This window comes from Podarcis tiliguerta (assembly GCF_965153285.1).
Source record: "Podarcis tiliguerta genome assembly, chromosome: 8".
Classification (NCBI taxonomy): domain Eukaryota; kingdom Metazoa; phylum Chordata; class Lepidosauria; order Squamata; family Lacertidae; genus Podarcis; species Podarcis tiliguerta.
The window spans coordinates 1,525,284-1,547,546 of record NC_139541.1 but is presented as its reverse complement, the minus strand read 5'-3'; the positions used below and the strand labels follow the sequence as shown (position 1 = coordinate 1,547,546).

The following is a 22,263-nucleotide window of genomic DNA, read 5'->3' as shown; positions in this document are numbered from 1 at the left end:
GTTAAAGAAGCAGGGAGACAAAATACAGCCTTGTCGTACTCCTTTCCCAATTTTGAACCAATCAGTTGTTCCATATCCAGTTCTAACTGTAGCTTCTTGTCCCACATAGAGATTTCTCAGGAGACAGATGAGGTGATCCGGCACTCCCATTTCTTTAAGAACTTGCCATAGTTTGCTGTGGTCGACACAGTCAAAGGCTTTTGCATAGTCAATGAAGCAGAAGTAGATGTCTTTCTGGAACTCTCTAGCTTTCTCCATAATCCAGCGCATGTTTGCAATTTGGTCTCTGGTTCCTCTGCCTCTTCTAAATCCAGCTTGCACTTCTGGGAGAGCAATTGTGCGGTAGTTGGAGCATTCTTTAGCACTGCCCTTCTTTGGGATTGGGATGCAGACTGACCTTCTCCAATCCTCTGGCCACTGCTGAGTTTTCCAAACTTGCTGGCATATTGAGTGTAGCACCTTAACAGCATCATCTTTTAAAATTTTAAATAGTTCAGCTGGAATACCATCACTTCCACTGGCCTTGTTATTTGCGATGCTTTCTAAGGCCCATTTGACTTCACTCTCCAGGATATCTGGCTCAAAGTCAGCAACCACACTACCTGGGGTGTACGAGGCATCCATATCTTTCTGGTATAATTCCTCTGTGTATTCTTGCCACCTCTTCTTGATGTCTTCTGCTTCTGTTAGGTCCTTACCACTTTTGTCCTTTATTATGGTACTCTTTGAATGAAATGTTCCTTTCATATCTCCAATTTTCTTGAACAGATCTCTGGTTCTTCCCATTCTGTTGTTTTCCTCTATTTCTTTGCATTGCTCATTTAAGAAGGCCTTCTTATCTCTCCTTGCTATTTTTTGGAATTCTGCATTCAATTTCCTGTATCTTTCTCTATCTCCCTCGCATTTTGCTTGCCTTCTCTCCCCCGCTATTTGTAAGGCCATGTGTTGTGTAGATAAGGTAGATAAATCCAAGCTGAGGGATCCAAGCTGGCACTGTGACCTAACCCAGGCCTTGCTTCCCTTTCTGGGCTGTGACTGTGCAAGAATTAAACTGTGTTTCCCTTTAAATCCATCTGTAATGCTGATGTAATCCTGACCTTGGCTGCAAAGTACAGTACTTATCTGCGACAGGGTGGTATTCAGCTAAGTGTGAATCAGACTTCCAGGGATTATTCCTCTTTGCCCCTCTTCCACCCTTAAAAAATTCAAAATTCTCTGTCCTTCATGTCAGCAAACTTTGTGGTGTTTCCATCTTGCATCTTAATACAACACTGTGGGAACCAGATACTGTTGCACAAACACCCTGCTCTTCACAGCTCCATGTCACATTCTGTGGGAGCAACAGAGATTTGAATTCTCATGCCCACCTCAGGACTGGGCCAGAGAGTATGAATCCTCTTTTCCACTGTGGGCCATCAAACATTTTAAAAAGAAAAGTTTAGTTGGTTAATAAAGACAATTTCCCAGAAGGTTTTTGCTAATTTACAGGTCCACCACATATGATAAAATGTACCTTCATTATCCTTACATTTCCAACACATATTAGACATTTTCTTATATATTTTTGCAAGTCTTGTAGGAGTTAAGTACCATTGGTACATCATTTTCATATAAGTCTCTTTTAATGAACAGCAAGCAGTAAATCTTAAATCCACATACCACAACTTTTCCCATGAATCAAGTTGTATATTATGACCCACATATTTTGCCCAATGTATCATTACAGATTTTAGTTCATCTTTTGTCTCCCATTCCAGCAGCATTTTATATATTTTTGACAGAACCTTTTTGTTATTTTCCAACAAGTCTTTTTGTAATCTTGCGAGTTCTTTCCTAAATCCCACTCCTTTATCCATTTTAAAAATGTCATTTAGCTGATGATATTGGAGCCAATCAGGTAACAAATGCCTTATATTCTCACAGTTCTTCAGTTTCAACTGATTTCCCTTCTCTACCAGCAATTCTCTATATGTTGCTCATTCTTTTTCCATATTTAATTTTTTAACTGAGAACGCTTCTAGTGGTGATATCCACCACAGGGTCTTATTTTCCAATAGATTCTTATACTTTTCCCATATAGAGTATATTGATTTTCTAACAATAAGATTAAAAAATCTTCCCGCTTTGTTTCTTAGCCACCAATAGGGATAGACGCTTTTGTCGTCCATCCGTTTTGTTGCCAGTGCTTTGTTGTCAGTGTTGAAGTAAGAGTCAACTGGCAGTCTAGTTGGTTTCAGCATGTGGCATGGCGCTGGTGGTGGGAGCCTTGTTCTTTGTCTGAGGCAGCAAAAGGCAGGCCCTAAATCCGATGGCTGCCTCTTTCTCAAAACCTCCTGCAAAGCTGAAAGTAAAATAGAGACAGAAACAGTAGCAAAACGTACTTGAATTGGCTCTAACAATACCCCCAAGGCCAACGTCAGAGGGAGAAAACAGTCTGAAAATTTGTTTGAAATTGAGTTTTAAGTGCTGTGGCTCCTACAAAGGACCATGAGGATTGTGGTTTTGTGCAGAGGGACAATATTCTGTATCTGAGACGGAGGCCTAATCCTTGAGCACCTGTCACAGTCCTTTTATACATAACTAGCGTGCTAAGAGGAAGGCATGCTTGGCAAATCCACACCGTCATCAACTCCCGCCCGGAAACCTATGTCCCCACATGTGGGTCCAGAATTGGCCTCCATAGTCACTTACGGACTCACTGCTAAAACCATGTTTATGGAAGACAATCTTACTCGGCTGCAAGTAACTGCCAAAGAAGAAGAAGAAAGAAGAAGAAGAAGATACATAACTAGCAGGAAGTGCCGAGCACTATCCAGAAATGAGAAGACACCAAAAATATTGTGATTTTAAAATGGATAGTGCAATTTGTGTGTGTGCATGTGAAAGACTCTCTCTTTCTCCAAGCCAGGACTCCAATCAATTTGGAGGTGGGAGCTAATGTTTAAATACACTTGATTTGGTCTGCCATCTTGATTCAACGTGGTCTTTGACGTTCACCTCGGGAGTCCTTGTGCCAAGTTGGGTGACAATATCTTCGGAGGCATCCAAATCAATGTAGTTTGCCCTCATTGCACCAAAAAAATGGGCAAAGTGAACACCAAATGTTGACAAAGGCCACCACTCCCACCTGGGCGTTTGGCAATGGTATCTTGAGAGGCGTCTGACTCTACAGAGAACAGGCAGGCAGACAAACACACCATCCCTTGGGATGATATTATCACAATGGCCAAAACTGATTCAATGGGGACCCCTGGTGACGGAAATGTGTCTCTGCCATCAAAATATCTGACACTCCAATGTTCCCAGCAAGTACAGTGGTACCTCTGGTTAAGTACTTAATTCGTTCTGGGGGGTCCGTTCTTAACCTGAAACTGTTCTTAACCTGAAGCACCACTTTAGCTAATGGGGCCTCCCACTGCCGCTGTGTGATTTCTGTTCTCATCCTGAAGCAAAGTTCTTAACCAGAGGTAATATTTCTGGGTTAGCGGAGTCTGTAACCTGAAGCGTATGTAACCCGAGGTACCACTGTAAATACATATCAGAAGTGAACAAAAAGTTCAGGAAGCTGCATTGACCCCAAAGGGGGCAGGCAGGGGAGCCAAACCACAAATGAAGGAATACATTTCTAAGGACCAGCTACTGTATACGTCACAGAGTCCTGAGAAGTTTCAATGACAGGGCACAGCTGTTAGCTGAATACCATCCATACAGATCTGAACAATAAATCCACAATATTGTGTGTTGAATAATCTGTAAATGGGGAAGGAGGGAAGAGTGTATCTGAAAAATTCAAATAAACTCCAGATTCTGCCAGGCCGCACCCAGGACCTGCCTCCAGATGAGTGCCAGTGTGTCTAAACATCAGGAAAAACTTTCTGGCAGTAATAGCTGTTGGGCAGTGGGATGGTCTCCCTCAGGAGGCTGTGGACTCTCCTTCCTTGGAGGTTTTAAACCAGAGGTGGTATGATTCTATGACTGTAGAGTTGGAGGGACCCTATGAGTCTTCTAGTCCTAAAATGACTTTGCCTCGTCTAAGTCCATCTTCTGTGAGGAGAGAGGTGCTATAGAAAAGGAGTGTGTGCTTCGATCCTTGGTATTGATCCAAATATGCCTGCACATGCAATGGTCCTTTGGTGAGAAAGTGATCTATAAATAGCTGGAATAATATTTTAAAAAGCAATTGAAGATGAGAAACTTCAGACTAACTCTTTGAATCTGGTTGCCTTAGAAGCAGTGTGTCATGTGGAATTTTTAACAGATGCCCTGAATGCAAACAGATGGAAGTAAAATATGGAGAACAATTATTCTTGGGCCAGTCAATTCTCAGGACTGAATTACACATTGCAATAAACACACTTTAAACTTCTCCTCAGAGCAGACCACTGAAATTAATAAACATGACTGTTAGATCCATTAATTTCAATGGGTCTCCTCTTAGTAAAACTAAGACTCTGGATGGTTGGGAAAGGTAAGTTTTGTAGAGAGAGAACTCAGTCCCTGAATCCAGTTATCAAATCTGCATCATGCTCCTACATACGCATTTTGAAAAGTCACAATCCCATAATTTTTCATGAACCAGGATGAACTGGTAGGATCCTGCTACTGATGGGTTAAATCTCCAGGCAGGCAGGAAGCCAGCTCCCCACACCACACTTCTTGACCAGAAGAAGTTATCTTTAGAACTGTAGGCATGTGGCTCCCCCCCCCCCCCCGCTTTGCACAGCCCCCCCCCCCCCCCAGGATCAGTTAGCTACTGAAGAGCTCATGCCACAAGGATCCACTTACAGACCGGCATAGGCAGACAGCAGCAGCTGGAGGTTGAGTTATGTGCCTGCCGTGGAGACTGGGTGAAAGGGTTTGACAGGGAGCAAGTAGGAAATATAATATTAAAAAATAAACCTAAATAAAGGAGGAGAGGGAAACAAGCCTCTTAAAATGAGGAAAACCCATCTATGATCACAGCAATAGAATAACCAAATGAATGCAATGCAATCCACACTCTCACTGGAGCAGATTCCTGGAGCAACCACAATCTGCTGCCACTTGAAGATTTGAGTGAAAGGTGCAGTCCACAATGCGGGATGCTTTTTCTGTTGGCAGGATTTCCTTTTTTTAAAAGCTTCATTTGCAGATGCTTCATAATTCCATTATAGCCCTGGTCTGAAACATGCAGAGCACAGAGGATATTAGGATTGCCTTCCTGGATCAAAGATCCATCTTGTCTGGTTCTGTTTGCAATGGTGGCCGGTTGAGCACCTGTAAGGTCTTATTGCCAAGGAATGATTCTGATGGCCACCCTTTGTTTGTTCTTGGATTTGGTACAAGGAGACAGAATGCCTCTAAACAGGGAGGTTCCAGTTCAGTATCAGGGTTAATGGCCATGGGCAGCAGGCCCCTTCTGCATCCTCTGCTTGTGAGACTCCTAGAGGCTCCTGGATGGATGCTGTTGGAAGAGACAGAATTCCGGATTAGCATGATTTAAGATTTATCCAGCAGAGCAGTTATTAGGGCTGCAGTCCTATATGCATTTCCCCCAGATAATCCTCATTCATTTCAATGGAATTTAATACATTTCAACAGAATGTATTTCAAAGTAAATACATAAAAGTAGGATGTAGGACTACAGCTAAGGTAAGCAGATGCAAAAGGGGGAAGAAGTCCTGTACCTTTAATATTGAGTCAGGAAACCTTTTTCAGCCATGTCTCCTCAATGATAACTTTCTGGACTGCCAAGAGCCAATGATGGTAATTGGTCAGCATTAGGGGCAAAAGTGGGCAAAACAACAGATGCAGCTCTTAATTTTGATCAGTACTCTGTGCGCAAGCCATGCAAATGTCCAAGGTTTCTACTCCACTTCCACAAACCCTTTCACCATCCAGGCAAGCAAGAAGCCTGGTCATAGTTCAAGGAAACATTGCAGCCAGGCTAAGCCAGTCTAGAAGAGCAGAGAACAGGGGAAGGGAGGGGGGTTTCCTACGTTCCAAGAGCCACATTCAGTCCACAGGGCAGAGGTTCCCACATCTGCTTTGTCATTGTTTAAAATCATGCCCTTCCCTCTCTGTGTTTCTCCATGCCTGCTTAATTCAAACTCCTGTCACTGTTTTAATCCACCACTTTCTCTCCCTTCTCACTCCCAAATTGCTGCCACTGCTGTTGTGCAACATGTGCTCACCTTTGCTCCCCATCCCATCATAACTTCATTGCAATCTAAGGCTATGATGCAGGACTACAAATCCTCCAAAGGGGCCTATGTGATAACATTCTTACAGTATTACAGCCTTTGGCTGCTGTTAAATATTTGCTTTGCTGTTGATACATATCAGGGGTAGCCAACATGGTGCCCTCCAAATTCTGTTACACTATTAGTCATGCTGGCTACAAATGATGGGAGCTGCAGTTTTTTGTTTTTTTTTATTAAGGATTTTCTTGTTTTACAGAAGTAAGTGTAGTGCCTCGTTGTTGTTTTTTTCCATGTGACATTTTTACAAATCCATTTCATTTGTTGAGGCATTAGGGGGAGAAGAAAAGGAAAAAAAAGAAAAAAGAAAGGGTGGGTGAAGAGAGGGAAGATGGATGGGGGTGGGGTCGGGTGGCGGTGTTTCTATTATGTTTAATGTATGTAGAGTTTGGGGTCAGCGTTGTTTGTGTTGTACACTTGTGTTCCTTTGGTGGTGAGAGAGGTTGGGGTTGGCCTAGGGTGTGATTGTTTGCTTGTGATTGGCTGTGGTGATCTTTGTTTTCGTGTGTGAGTGAGGTGGGTGGGTGTTTGGGATCAGGTTAGCCATATTGATTTGTATGCTGTTGGTGGATTATTGTCATTGTCCTGTTGGGCTGTGTATGTGATAAAGGGGAGCCATACCGGGGTGAAGGCGTCTTCTTCTGTTTGTCCCCGTGTCAGTTTCAGTTTATTAGTTAATTTTTCTAGTAGGGCTGTTTCCCATACTATTTGGTACCATTGGTCCACACTTACTCCTGACAGGTCTCTCCAGTGTCTGGCTATGATGCTTCTGGCTGCTGAGAGTAGGTGGGTTATGAGTTCTTTGTGGTGTAAGTGGGCATTGTTGTCTTGGAAGATGTTTAGTAGGGCCAATTCTGGGGTGATGTCTATTACTTGCTTAGTTATTTTACATATTTCTCGTATGGCTGTTGTCCAGAATAGTTGGATTTTGGGACACTCCCACCACATGTGGAGGTATGTGCCTGTGGAGGTGCACCCTCTCCAGCATTTTGGTGAGGTTCCTGGGTATATTACCGCTAGTTTCCTTGGTGTTAGGTACCACCTGCAGGTGAGTTTCAGAGTGAGTTCTTTTCTTTTCGTTGATATGGATTTAAAGGGGGGTTTAGACCACATTCTGGTCCATTGAGTGGGGTTAATCTCATAGCCTATGTCATTCTCCCATTGTTTTTTGATTGCATCTAGGGGATTTGCAGGATTTTGGAGTAGTATTTTGTATATTGCGGATACCGTCCCTTTACCGTTTTCCTTTGTTGTCAGGAGGAGGTTTTCGAAGGTTGTCAGGGACCTAATTGCTGCTGATTTTACTGTTGGGTTGTTTAAGAGGGCATGTAGTTGGTGTTGTGCTAACCAGGGCATTTGGATGGGAGCTGCAGTTCAACACCTAGAGGACACAATAGTGGCTGCTACCTCTGCTCTATTTCTTTATAGCCTGTCTTGGATTTACCTGTGTCAGAGAATGGCTGGATATAATGGAATGAGTGCACAGGTCAGTAAGAAGTTGGCAACCCAATTAGGGGTGGTAGTCCAAAAGCCAATGCTGGGAAATTGCATATTATCATAGCTTAATGCTACTATTGGCCAGTCCCGTCCCCCCAGTAGCCATGAGCCAAGATGAGAGAATGAGCCATACATCAAGTTCAGCCCTTCTGCCTTAACAGTAGTACTATCAATTACCAATGGTTCACAAATTGTCTAGCTTCTAGGAACCATTTTCCACATCAATTTGTCTGCTAGGGACTCTGCAGCTTTCAGCAAGGACTCCTTCCACTTTTACTGAAGATTCTCAGACATCATTTAAGGTACAAGCTCAGTTCATGTGCACTGTGGCACATAACCAAACACTCCCACAGCCGTGTAGTAGAAAGGGAGCTTATGCAGAGGTGGGCAAGCTTTCCTTCAAGAAATATTGTCCCCCATTATTGATCTTCTCATTGAGAAGCCCTCTCATAAACCACTAGGGTGTTCTTGACACAATAATAGTGACACAATAATTAGTGCTGTCTGGAAACACTATAGAGCAACAACTATAAGGAACTACAGTATAGAGAACAAACATTTGTGGTATTAAAAAGTTGTGGGGTTTCCTCAGGAAGATACAGGATATACACTGATTGTAAAGGAAGCAGTGTGACCAACCCCAAAACTTTTGAAGGCACAAACAAGTAGAGTCACGTGTGACTACCCCAACAGCATCATGAGCAGAAATAATAATGAACGTGCAATAAAATGACCATCCAGAGAGGTTCTGAAAACCAAAACTTGCCATTTCATGATTATACCAGCAGAGGTCTCCCAAGACCACTGAATCCTATAACGTGGACATTATTAATATATCAGTTCCTGTTAAGCACCTCAGCTAACAAAGATATGCAACCTGTTAGCATTCCCAGACAAGGAGATTGGCAGCCACTCTGGGTCATGTCTCTTTTTTCAGTACTAGTCACAATCCTGTCGACCCTTGAAAGCTGGGAATAGGATGCGGCACAAATGAAGAGCCCTCGGTGACCTGCTTTGCCCTCTGCAAGCAGGGCAGCTGGGGAAAGTGATCTTACGGTGTGCTGGGAACACAAATGACATTATCCAGCCAGCACTTAAATCCTCTCTCTGAGCTGAGCACAACTGAAACAAATTCCTTGCCAGCAAGTCTTCATTTTCACAAAGAAAAAATATTATTCAGTAATTGATTCTGCAGATCTAAAAATCGAGGTCTTGGAAAAAGGAATATCTGAAGTTGACTTGGCTTCTTAAGCTTCAATAAAGGGGAAGGATGCAGATGCAGCCATCATGAAAACCTGCCTGCACACACATACACACAAGACCTGGCTGGTTCCAAGACCTCCATGCTGGTTTCTCTTATGCCTGACAGATGGACGAATGGCCCAGGGTTCATTTTAACCTTGCCTCCTTATTTGGCTTGCTGGATTCTACTAGCTGGTTTGAATTTCTTCCTTTCTGCGTTTGCTGCCTCCTTGGCTTTTCCAGGTCCTGAGAGACCTCGTAAGGGCTGCAGAGGGAAAATGTCATCCTGTGTGGGTTCCCTCCAACTATTACAGCAGTGCCTGGACAGAAGAATCTGCACCTGGCTGCTTTCCCTTCTATGCATCTCTTAGCGTAAGGATGCGCCCCTCTAGAGTTGCTGGAATACAGCTCCCATCATCCTGACTACTGGCCAGGCTGACCAAGCCTAATGGGAGCTGGGGGCTGCATCTGGCCATTTGGGGAGCGGACATGTCTATGAACCCTTGACTTTCCGGTCAACATACCTCCAGCCTCCAAAGTTCCTTTCTTTTATGCCAATTACTGACAGATCCTGCTGTTCCTAAGTGGCACATGAAGCCTGTCTCCTGCCCTTTTCTCGGCTGCTCCTTCCTACAGCTCCATGGCTTCACTACTGTACCTGCTGTTTCCCCTCTTCCTTCCTCTTCCTCTGGCTTCCAGCCAATGTTTGCTACCCAGGATAGCTAACATTTTTAAAAGGCATTGGGGGGTAGGGGTGGGAGTAACCACCCTTCAGGTGGCAACCTTGGGCACATTTGGTCAGACCACACCTGGAGTCCTGTGTCCAGTCCTTGGTGCCACAGTTTAAGAAGGATAGTATTGACAAGCTGGAAGGTGGACAGAGGAGGGCGACCAAGAGGATCCAGGGTCTGGAAACCAAGCCTTATGAGGAACGGTTGAAGGAGGTGGGTATGTTTAGCCTGGGAAAGAGGAGACTGAGAGGAGATATGATTGGTATCTTCAAATAGCTCAAGGGCTGTCCCGTGGAAGATGGAGCACACTTGTTTTCTCCTGCTCTGGAGAATAGGACCTGAACCAATGGATTCAAGTTAGAAGAAAGGAGATTCCAATTAAACATCAGGATTGGATTCCCTTGAGGGGGGGGGACTCTCTTTCTTGATTGTTTTTAAGCAGAGATTTGATGGCCATCGGTAATGGATGATCTAGCTGAGATTTCTGCAGAGGTTGGACTAGATGACCCTAGGGGGTCCTAATATAAGAATTAGAGACCCAGGGTGTAGATTTGTTTGATTTCCAGTATTAATTGCATTCAGCCTTTGGCTAGCGTGCATCCATGAATGATTCCTGCATGTTGTGACTCTCTCTTGCCTCCCTCCTACGCTGCATTTCATCTCTCCTGTCTGACCCTGAAAGTGGTACAAATGGCAGGATCGTTTCCTCTGTCTGTTGTGAGTTAGCACGGACATCTCCTTGAAAAATTCCAGATATGGCAAAGGACTGTCAACAGCCCCACTGAAGGTCTGGTTGCCTTGACAACCGTCCGATAAGTTGTAAGCCAAGACCACATGTTTTGGAAAACCCCAAGGAAGTTGATCCCAGTGTGGAGCCCTGTCTCTCCTATTTCATCTCCATGTATGTAGAATGTTTGATGTTTAATGACTCTTTTTGCGCTGTGCCTATAAAACCTTTGTTCTGATGCTCCTCTAAGTACAGATGAAATAAATGCCAGGTCCCTCCTGAATGCTGGACTTGCATGAATTTCCTTGGCTCTGTGTTTTATTTAAAAGGTGGTCCCTTCCAACTCTGCCATTCTCTGATTTAGCTGAGAGCGCAGGAGCCAACTGCTAGGGGCCGAGGTCCCTTTGCCCCCCATAAAATATGTGAAGCGTAAAGGTAAAGGAGCCCTGGATGGTTCAGTCCAGTCCAAGGCGACTCTGGGGTTCTGGCGCTCATCTCGCTTTCTAGGCTGAGGGAGCCGGCGGTTGTCCGCAGACAGCTTTCCGGGTCACGTGGCCAGCGGGACTAAACCGCTTCTGGCGCAACGGGACACCGGGATCGAGTGCCAGAGCGCAGGATCATCGGTGCCCACTCCTTGAGGGGCGCAAGTCCCGCCTTTACTCCCCCCCCCCACAAAAAGGGGTCTTGCGCTTCTTAGGCCTGGGGGGGGGCGGGCGAGGGGGCTCCTCAGGGGCCGCCCGCTGGGCCTGGCCCTTGTCGCGGGGGGGGGGGCGGGCGAGAGGGAGTGCGCAGGCGCCAGAGGCGGCGGAACAAGCTTCGCGCTCCTTCTCTCCCTCCCGCTGGTTTCTTCGGGGGAGGCGGGGCTTAGCGTGGAACGCCGCTGACTTCCGGTTGTGGATCCTCCCTGGCCTCCGTCCGTCCGGCCGTCCCCGGAAGTGGGCATTGGCGCTGCAGGCGGGGCGGGAGGCGGCGGCGGAAGGGGAGGCGGCCTGAGGGAGCCAAGTGCGTGTGAGGGAGAGCGGGAGAGAGAGAGAGAGAGAGAGGCAGAGAGCGGGAGAGCGAGCGGGCGAGGAAGGCGCGCGCCTGCGCGAGTGTGTGTGTGCGCGCGCGCGTGTGCGTGTGTGGAGAAGGCGAAGGCGGCGGCGGAGAGCCGGACGGGCGGAAGGGAAGGCAGGCTGGGCCTGACGGCGGCAGAAGGAACCCGAGGAAGGAGAAGATGGCGGATGGCGACAGCGGGAGCGAGCGAGGGGGCAGCGGGAGCGGCAGTGGCGGCGGCGGCGGAGGAGGAGGCGGCGGCGGCGGCGGCTTCCAGGGACACCGCGGGGGCGGCGGGGGCCCCGGCCCGGAGCAGGAGACGCAGGAGCTGGCCTCGAAGCGGCTGGACATCCAGAACAAGCGCTTCTACCTGGACGTGAAGCAGAACGCCAAGGGCCGCTTCCTGAAGATCGCGGAGGTGGGCGCGGGGGGCTCCAAGAGCCGCCTCACGCTCTCCATGGCGGTGGCCGCCGAGTTCCGGGACTACCTGGGCGACTTCATCGAGCACTACGCGCAGCTGGGGCCCAGCAGCCCCGAGCAGCTGGCGCAGGCCTCGCCCGGCGGGGAGGACGGCGGCGGGGGCGCGGGGCCCCGGCGGGCCCTCAAGAGCGAGTTCCTGGTGCGCGAGAACCGCAAGTACTACCTGGACCTGAAGGAGAACCAGCGCGGCCGCTTCCTGCGCATCCGCCAGACCATCAACCGCGGGCCGGGCGGCGGGGGCGGCGGCGGCGGAGGGCCGGGCTTCCCCGGGGGCCCGCCGGGCCTGCAGAGCGGCCAGACCATCGCGCTGCCGGCGCAGGGCCTGATCGAGTTCCGCGACGCGCTGGCCAAGCTGATCGACGACTACGGCGCCGACGAGGACGAGCTGGGCGGCGGCGGCGGGGGCCCCGGCGGCGGCGGGGGCGGCCTGTACGGCGAGCTCCCCGAAGGCACCTCCATCACGGTGGACTCGAAGCGCTTCTTCTTCGACGTGGGCTGCAACAAGTACGGCGTCTTCCTGCGCGTCAGCGAGGTGAAGCCTTCCTACCGCAACGCCATCACGGTGCCCTACAAGGCCTGGGCCAAGTTCGGCGGCGCCTTCTGCCGCTACGCCGACGAGATGCGAGACATCCAGGAGCGCCAGCGGGACAAGCTCTACGACCGACGAGCCGGGCCGGCCGGGCCGGGGAGCGGCAGCGGAGCCGGCGACGATTCCGACGGAGACGATGTAGACGACGACTGAGCCTCTCCCCTCCTCCTCCTCCTCCCCGGCCGCCTCCTCCCCGTCGCCCCCTTGCTTCTGACAACCCCCTTCTCCTCGCCCCAGCCCCCTTCCGCGCCGGCCGGGAGGTTGCCCTGGAGCACGGGACTGGGTGGAGCAGGGAAGGAAACGTGGCCCCAAGCTTCCTCCCCACCTCACACGCATTCTTCTGTCATGGGAGAGAGAGAGCAAGCTTCGAGATTACCTGCATACACCCCTGACCTGCACCACTTCTGGAGCGCCCTCCTGATCTCTAGCTCTGTGACCCTTTTATTTTTCCCAGGGATACAGCATCTGGTGGGCTTCACCGACACCATTGCCTCCCCTGCAGAGAGGAATCTTTGTGGCCTCAGTTAACCTCAACCTTAGCCCATGGCGGAGAGAAGGGGATCTCTGCCATCTAAATCTGTCCTGCCTTCCAAGGCTCCTCCTCTACCGAATGGCTGAGATGTTTTATTTGGGAGGAAGGGAGGGAGAAATGTTGCTTGGATCTTGACTCTCTCTTTCACTTCCGCCCAGACCCTTCACTCTTGCATTTCTGAGATGGTGCCCCTCTACTCTTGAAACCAGCATTCTGGAGAATAAAAGGCCACTGAGCGTTGTTTGAAGGAAGGGGAGAAGCTACCACCGCTGTCCAAATCAGTGGGGGCATGGGGCTTATTTTGAGGGGGGTGCAGATCCCGATGGGGAAAGTCGTAGAGATCAATCATGGACTTAGACCAGCAGAAAATGGGGATTTAAATGGGTCGGGGAAGGGGACATAGCAGGTGGGCAGGGGAAAGAAGCAACCAACTCAAAATACCTTTTCAGAAAGGTAATTGGGTGGGGGGAGCCTGTATCTGGACCAATGTCCATTGTTGTCTTTTTCCCCCCCTTTGCAGAATTGTTTGTTTTATTTTGGGGGTGCAAATTGCTAAGCTCCAGGTGCCTGAACTGGAATTGATAAGTGAATTACTTTAAAGCTGGCAGGTTCTAAAGATCTTAAATGGTATTTCATTTTTCTTTTTTTAATGGGGGTTGCAAACAGGTAGATTAAAGAAAAACAGGCATAAAGCACAAGGCATGCAGAGTGGACTGTCGCTGCTCGCTAAAGTTCTTCCCCTTCTCTCCAAATAAGGTGAAAGCAAATGGCTTTAATAGGAGGTGGAAACTGGAGCTGTCTTTCTGCTGACTTCAAAAGATGATCTGGTCAAAGAAGTGAAATCTGTAGCTGGGTTTTTAAAAAGCAAAATCTTGAAATTGTAATTTGGCAAAGGGACTGTGTGGCTACAGGTCTGTGAAAAGAACCATGTAGGAAAACGGAAGGCTTCTTTCATCGTGCAAACTAGTGGACATGAACACAGACACCAAGAACCTCAGGTCCAGAAGTCCAGCATCAGTTATTCTTTTAACAAGATTTTTTTTAACAAAAAGAGAACTATCCATTTTCTCGGTACCTCACATTATGTTAACAGCAGAGTTGGCAAGAATGAATTGATGGGATGGATTGTTCAGAGCAATGCATGTCCAGTTGGAGCTAGATATCCATCACTAAAGAGGAGCAGAAACAACCCCACAAAAGATCTGTGACTGAACGTTCCCTAGCAGCGTTTTACCATCTTCACATTTTATTATAGACTGGCTACTGCCAATTTATCCAGCTGTCCTTTCCAAACAAAGTTGGGTGTCTCCACCCAAATAATTGCCTCATCTATATTTTGAATGGATTCTTAATCTAAAATGATATTTTTTTAAAACAAATGAAGTCAGACCTATTCCCTCCAAAAGTGTTTTTAGATACATTCTATACTGGCAACTTTGAATTGAATGGAAGTGCACTGTTCACTACAAAGTTTCAGGTATTATTTGTGCAACATCTTAAGAGGCAGGTAAACCTTCCTCTACAATCTTTTTTAATTGTGCATGCCTGTCCTTTATTTGAGCTGCCTTTTTAATTTATTGCATACCCTTATTACCTTATTTTGGTATTACTCTTATCTATACTATCTTTGTTTTGTATTTATTAGAAAGCAAGGAGACATAAAAGGCATTTCTTCACACGGTTGTCACTGTAGTGGGGAAATTTGCAGGAATTTTCTTTAAAAAAATTAATTGGTTTTACTACAGCTATTATAAAGATCTGCAAATAATGTCAGAATAGTTTACCACAAAATGTTCAGCCACACATATAATTGTTTATTTTCAAAGATATTTCTTTATTCCCAGTGTCCACAGTAGATATTTTTATTGTATTTTTGAAGAAATCTTTCTTTCCATTTTTCTCCGTCGCAAAGAACTTGTTTCCTGAATTGTAATGGGAGCAATAGTATTTCTTGATGTTTTAATTACATCCGTATACTCGTACTGTATTTTGTACTCTCCAAGGCAGCTGTTTTCAATAATGTCCTGCTGTATCTACCTATGTATTTTTGTTCAAATGTATGTAGTTCTTTGCTCCGGAGAACAACTTTCACCAACAAAAGTTTCAGCAGGTTAACTGGGATACCACAGCCCTCTAGGATTGCAGAAAACTCTACTTAACTAATTAGAGCTCTAGGCAGCAATGAAAATTGAGGCTGCAGATGCTTGGTGTATATTGCTGTAACTCTTCACTCATTTTAAACCAATGTACAATACTTGTATAGACCAACAATGTTTTGTTGCTTCAGTGGTAATTGGGTTTTTTTTCTCTCCCTTTTGTTGCTCAGCTGCTGTGAGCCAATTAAAATGCAGTACCTCTCCTTTTCAGGAGATTTTTTTTTTTTTTTGGCTGAATTGCAGTAACTAGTCTTACCTTTGTATTACGTGGTAGTGACAGGGTTTGACTGTCCCTGGCCAGTGGCTACATATGCTATAATTAGCTGTCTAGGAAGTATGTGGAAGTAGACAGAAGCATATATCAGTTGTATGCCAAGAATGCTGCCATATATGGTGTTGTTTTGGCAACCAGAAAAAAATCTTCTGTAGTCATTAGACCAGTTAAAGCATTGTATATTGGGTACACAGATTGACACATGACCCTCCAAGGTATGTAGGTGGTGACAATGCAGTGTGTCAGTAGGAGAGTCTCAGTGAAAATACTGGGCATGCTTGTGTCCAGCTTAAGTATAAATGTTTTGAGTAATACTGAGGTTATCTCACCATAGCAGGTTAACGGCCAAGCCTCATGCTATAGGAAAATTAGTCTGGTGGCACAAGCCCTTGTTAGGTGCAGGGGTTTACGGAGGAAAATCCATAGAACTCTGAGAGTGGGGCAAGGGGGCTTGCCTGGCATCTGTAGAGCTTTGAACCTCTCCTCTCTGTTGTAAAATTTGGGACTTCTGTGATTAAAATAGTGGAGATTGCAAATACTGTACTGTTTAAGGGTCACTTGGAAGCATTGATTGGCCTCTAATGAAAGATGAATCCTATTTGGTGTAGGGATAACTGTTAGAAATCTCTCTCACACACACCCCGCACACATGTGTGCACTTTGTACAAACTGCGCCTTTAAAAGAAAAATCACACTGCTCTCTAAGCCTAGTAGTTTTGTCTCAACAATTGGTCTCTGCAAATTCTAAGTAGGCAGACTTGTCCCTGTTCAGAGTAGCTTCTGTTCATGTGATAGGGATATTCAGCCAGGTTGGAAAAAATGTACTGCCTGGATTACATCTCAGATGAATGATCTTGTTATTCCTGTTTATATTCTTGTGCTTAAATGTCAATTTGGGTAAAGGCTTCCCCATTCTTGGTGCTGCAGTTAAATTGTGTCTTTGAATTTTCCTGCAGCACCGTTGACAGTACCTCAGTGCAGTTTACAAGCTGCCGTCTGGCATATCTGTGCTTAAAATAGCTCAATTCCATAAATTTACTGGAGTTTAGCTGTCACAAGTTCAGGTATGCTGAGTTATGTGGCTTGTGGATCACACTGTTGTCTTAAAAATGTCGGTTCTGTGTGAGGGGGAAATGGGCAAACCTCCCTGTGGAGTTCTGCATATCCAACATTTCTAGACCTCTACTGTCCTTGGAGTGATGCATCTGCTGTACAAAACAAAATGTAAATCTTGTATAGCACCAAAAATTGTAAATATTTGAGGCATACAGGTATAAACCCCCGTATCTTTAGCTCACCTCTAGTTACGGGTTCTCGTTCTTCTTTCCATAGCTGTCTGCTGCAGAGCGGTTGCAGACCTAACGGTGAATGCTTTTTCTTTTCTCCTCAAATAAAAAGCAGTCACTGTTGCTTACCCTGGAATCCGCTCTGCAACCACAGATCTTTTAAAAAATAAATTAAGATTCAAGCTTCTGCTTCAGTTTCTCTCCCCAAAAACACACATTCTTATCATGCCCTGGCTTACAATTTTCAGGATAATGGGCACAAGAAGCAGGTGACAATAAGCCCTCCTATTGAGTGGTCCCATCATGGACTGCACGTTTCAGGTATTGGAATAGCTGAGGATGATTTGTGATCTGTTCCTATCATTAAAGGGGACATTGGAAAAGTGACTAACTCAGGCTACTTTTCACTTGTGAGGGCAGCAGTTTTGTGATTTTGGTGGAAAACTGTTCAGTGCATAAACATGCATGGACATCTCAATGTTTTAACAGAAAGATTATGGTACTTTATCTGATGCACAATTTAATCTCTCAGCAGATATTCAGTTATTATTTAAAAATAAATAAACTTGTGGCCTTGACTCTTAACTTAGTGGAAGGGAGGAAAACTTAGTTTTTCCCTTTAAAAGTGGCACTTTTTGGCTTCAAAATTATTCTAATACTACGTAGTTCTTGGTAAACATGTTGTTGATATGCTTCCTTTGGTAAAATGGTAAATGTATTGAAGTATGTTTGCTATGAAACAAATTTAGTTTTTTAAAGAGATAGTGTAATTGGGATTACCAATCTACTTGAGGCTAAATATTTAAAACTTAATGGACCCTGATACTTTTAATATGCATTATTCAAAATTATTTCTGGAATTTAATATTACCCAGCAGAACCCTTAGCTTAGAGCTTACCTATGCTACAAATCTGAATCATTTTATACCAGAAGAATATAAAGACTTTCCTCAAAGAAACATTAGTTTGATGAGAGTGCTGGGAAATTTGTAGACTCTCACTGAGAGGGAGTGATGATTAAACCATTTAGACCTATATGCTTTGAGCTATTGCACTCAGACCAGTCTTCTGCAGCTCAAACCTTAAAATGCTTTCTGAATGCCAAACTGGTGGTGGCAGGTCTCTTATTATGTATTTCTTGATTATTTGTTCACTGATGAATTTGCGATGTAAATACATACCCTTCATGGTAGCTTCCTTCCCCCATGTTCTTGATAGTCTGATTCCAGGTGTGCTAGAGGTATTTAGAAAGCTTGCCTCTTGTCCAGCAATGGTGCTTATGGTAATTCAGTGTCAGCAAAATTACTGTAGCAATTTGTTGTGCTTGAGCATTAGCCAGATCATCTTAATTGTCAGGTGGCATTTACTTCTTAAAATTGCATACTTGGGTTTGATTTATTAGGTTGATGGAGTTTGGCTAAGGTAAGGAAAGACTGGTTGTAGTAAAAAAGATTTCTTCCTCCCTCTTACAGGTTCTCAGGAACCTCATCTTTTGCACTTTGTAGTTTTTAGCCAACAGGGGAAGAGTTAAAAAGAATTAAGACTGACAGATTGCTTTATTGAGGTATTGTGAGAGGAAAGCACGTGGCTGAAGCACAACAGCTGTTTCGTGTAAGGTTCCAGAGAAGTTTAATATTGGAAGCAGACATTCAAACCTGTGAATGTGGCCATGAACTGCTACCTCTCCTACCTGTAGAAGGACAGTTAATCTGCAGTGGTGTTAGACTAACTCCATCTTAATATAATGAGGTTGGTGTAGTATATGGTGGAGTAAAATTTTCCTTTTTAATAAAATAAAGTCCCAACATTATGGTCTAGTCACACAAACAACAGGTATTTTGCATAGTTGTAGGGAGTAAGCAATAACACAGTCGCTGGGCTCTAAAGAACTGAATTGCTAGCTGAGTGTGCTTGAGGTGGGTTTGGTCTTGTGGTTCTTAAGGAGGAGCTTCAAAAGCAGTTAGTAGCATGGGGGATCTCTTCAGATGCGAACAGCCCAAGATTTCACTGGCTGTGTACTATCCATTGGGCACAGTGAAGGTGTTTCTTTGGGTCCCAGCCTCTCATATTCAGCTTGCAGCAGGATAATTAAGGCCAGTTGTGTAAATTTGCTCGTATCTGATTTGACAGAGGAGAACTAAGTTGTAGACTTCAGAGCAGCACAACTAAAGTCTATGGGACTGTTCCCAGAGTCTTTAGAGAATAACTCTTCTACCGTCGCCCAGTTTTTTGAGCATGAAAATCATTAACTTGCCAAAAATGCTCACCTAAGGAAAGAAGAATGTTCCAGGATGTTTACTAACTGATTTCTAATCAATAGTTACCATGAATTTTTTTTTGCTAGCCTTCTCACTCCAGCTCCTCTTTTTTTTAATCTGACAAGGGGAAGAGTGGGGGAGAGCTCAAGGTTTCAATGTCTACTAGAAACATAGAAATGCCAACACAATTTTGTCTCTTAAATTCCGTGAAGGGAAGGTTAAGTGTGCTTTGTCAAAGCCATTTTGTAATAAGCTGCTATGTAGCCTTAATCTCATAATGTACTGTGTGTGTGTGTGTATAGGTACATATACACATACATACAAAGTAAGCGGCCCACAGCAAAGAAGTACAAGTTTGTCAAAGCTATTGTAAATGTACAGGAAAGCTTGCTTCTGCTTCCCCCACTCCTGGCCTATCACTGCTTTGTGTAGCCAAGGTAAACTGTCTTTAAGACTTGCAGAGGACATAATTTAAAACAGCAGTCACTGTGCACCATTTTAACCCGGGCAAGTTTCCAAGACAATATGTTTAATTTCCTGCCCTTGCTTTTTCTGTGTTGAAAGGCCCATCTGCTTAGAAAATCCCATATTTGAATGCATGTGGGATTTACAAGAATATAGCTTAATCTTGTTGTTTCTTCACACTGCCCCTCTTCAGAATTGGAGCTGTTGACTCAGGCATGCTCAAATGTAAAGAACCATGATAAACAAGTTAGCCAGTTATCTCCTAGCTTACATGTGCTGTGAATATTTTAACCTTACCAACATTTGTAGAGAGGGGCCCATTAGGAGAAGGCAGGTCATTGGCCCAATAATAACATTGGGCAATAATCTGAGCAGCTCTCCATACTACCTTTCCCTCCAGCACTTTAACATCATCCTTGCTGGCCCATTATTAAGAGGAAATGTGTTAGTCTAGATTGCTGAAGCTGCATTCAGTGATTTTCATGCTACTAAGAATGCTGTGGTTCCACAAAAACCTATCAAGTTCCTCAGTGAGAAGACTTTGTCCGCTGTCTCAATGTCCAGCTGCACAGGAGGGTTAGGGCATTTTGGAACATAACCTTTCTTGGTGAGAGGTCTGATCAGTGCCCGTATTTGAACATACTGTAGAATCTTCTGCAGTGCACAGGTTGCAGCAGATGCTCAAGGCAGGCAAAACCCTATGTGAAGCAGGTTCTCTGAGGAGGTGATATGTTTGAAAGTCAAGCAAACGTTGAGCAATTGCAGCCCGTACTGTAGGCAGCTTATTTTTCCCCATGTTATGTTACCAGTTGGTGCGGGTAGTCTTCCATGTTTTGCCAAGACTGGTGGAACAAACACTCATAATCTGGTTTCCAAGTCTCTTGCTCTTTCTCCTTGCCTCATTGAATTAACCTTTGCACTGCAGGTGGATTTTGCAAGCACAGGTCTTCCATTGAAATGAATGGATAGTGCCCTCGCTGCTGTGCTTGCTGGCGTAGCCGCCAAAGTCCTTTTCCAGCAGAGGGTGCAGCAGTCAGCTGCCTCTTCCAGTTAGAGGTATTGCTTACTACAGATACTACAGTATCTGTTGCTCAATTTGATGCTAACAGATTTGTCAAAAGTGATATGCAGGATTATAAAGAAAGGGCAGGGTGGTGCAGAGTCGTTGCCCTTGGGAAGTGGAGGTTTTGCTGGGCTGAATGTACAATTTCAGTAGTGAGCAAATATTTTAATTTGGTATAAAGTTGAGAAAACCTTGTGTAAGTGATAATTGATCATATATGGATGTAATCAGCCCATATGTAAATATACACGTTTGTACATTGTATACATAGAAAGAAATGTCTGTGTACATGTGTATGTATTTATAAAAACATGTTTCTCTGCTAGATAGTAAATGCAAAAGTAGCTCTAATTTTATATCTATCTCTCTATATATATCTATATATTTAAAAAAACTCCCCCTCTATAAATATATTATATAAATGCTAGACGTTAATTTGTAGTAAAATAGATCTGATTTCAGGAATATCTGCTGAGAGACCAAAAAGTTCACTTTTAAGTACCTTAATTAAAGAATAAAGTTTATTCCTCTTGTTTATTTTTTTATATAAAAAAATTAAATGCACTTTAACTGGCAAAACAAACACAAACAGCTGCGTGGTGCAGTTTCAAGCATACAGAGATGTTTTAAAAGTGCAGCACCCATTCAGAAATGTTCCTTTCTCACCCATCAAGCAGAGCGCTTGAAAGTATTTACAGTCCCAGGGCAAAGAGCTGCCTCTTGGTCTTGCTGCCTGTTGGCTGAAGCTGAGATTCTGATTTCCCTTTGGGGGAGGGGGGGCTGGCAGGACTGCTTTCAAAGAGCAATGCAGATGCAGCCAGACACTACAGGCTGCTGTCAAACAAAGGCAGGTCCTGGATTTACCACTAGCTGACTAGCAAAACAACAACAAACCAGTCCAAACGACATTAAGAACTCCTCATGCTAGTTGAGCACTCCTTACCATAACAGGTTTTTGCAAATGGAGTTTTACAGTCTATATTTAAAAAAATGTATGTTTGTAACAAATAAAAGTATGCGGAAAAGTGAATGAACATGTACCTCTGTCTCTGGGTTTTTTTATGTAGTGGGAAATCATGTATTTTTGTGATGCAATTGAAAATTAATCATTTATTATCCTGGAGCTATGTTAGATCTGTCATGAGTTGATGGGCCTGTGGCAAAGCGTTGCCTGTTTGAATGAGTGGAAAATATCCCAGTAGGGAAGTATACCAAACAAGAAGCAAGATTCTGTAAATCCTGATGGATCTCAGGGGCTGAAGATGAATTCATGGAGTGGGGCAGGGAGGGCAAGGGAGCAGGGAGAAGCTTGAACTCCTGTAAGGATGCCATCTTTTGCCAACTGCTGTCTGTGAATGCTAGGTTATTTTATTTGTATATCACTACACACATCCAGAGGCACCCAGGAGCAATTTTCAAGAACAAAATACAACATACACATATGTTCACTAAAATGATACAAATATTAAAATATTCATCCAAAGAAAGAAGGTGTTACTTTTTATTATCGTAATCTGGCCACCCCAAGAGAGAGTAGTGTGTTGTGTGTGTGATGACAGTTTCGCAGCACTTTAGAGCCATAGAACTGAGGCTTGTGATTCTCTCCCTGAGCTTGGATCTAAACCCAGAAATCCACCCTTCTGGAGTACGTAGCCTCTTAACTGTTAGTTAGCTCCTACTGGAAGAAAG

At 44.8% G+C, this 22,263-nt stretch overlaps 1 protein-coding gene and 1 long non-coding RNA gene across 2 annotated transcripts in view; one reads left to right on the top strand and one right to left on the bottom strand.

Annotated features, from left to right (window-relative positions):
- Positions 1–1,603: 1,603 nt before the first annotated feature.
- Positions 1,604–22,263, bottom strand: part of LOC310685070 — a 42,424-nt gene continuing 21,764 nt past the window's right edge. The window contains exon 2 of the long non-coding RNA XR_014515046.1: positions 1,604–3,321. This is a non-coding gene — a long non-coding RNA (uncharacterized lncRNA). The remainder of the gene's footprint in view (positions 3,322–22,263) is intronic.
- PURB (purine rich element binding protein B) lies at positions 11,508–21,614 on the top strand. The gene has a single exon (XM_083456637.1). The coding sequence runs from the start codon at positions 11,653–11,655 to the stop codon at positions 12,691–12,693; it is 1,041 nt and encodes a 346-aa protein (XP_083312763.1). The 5' UTR covers positions 11,508–11,652; the 3' UTR covers positions 12,694–21,614.

Coding starts and splice junctions, on each gene's coding strand:
- PURB (XM_083456637.1), top strand. CDS start 11,653: ATGGCGGATGGCGACAGCGGGAGCGAGCGAGGGGGCAGCGGGAGCGGC.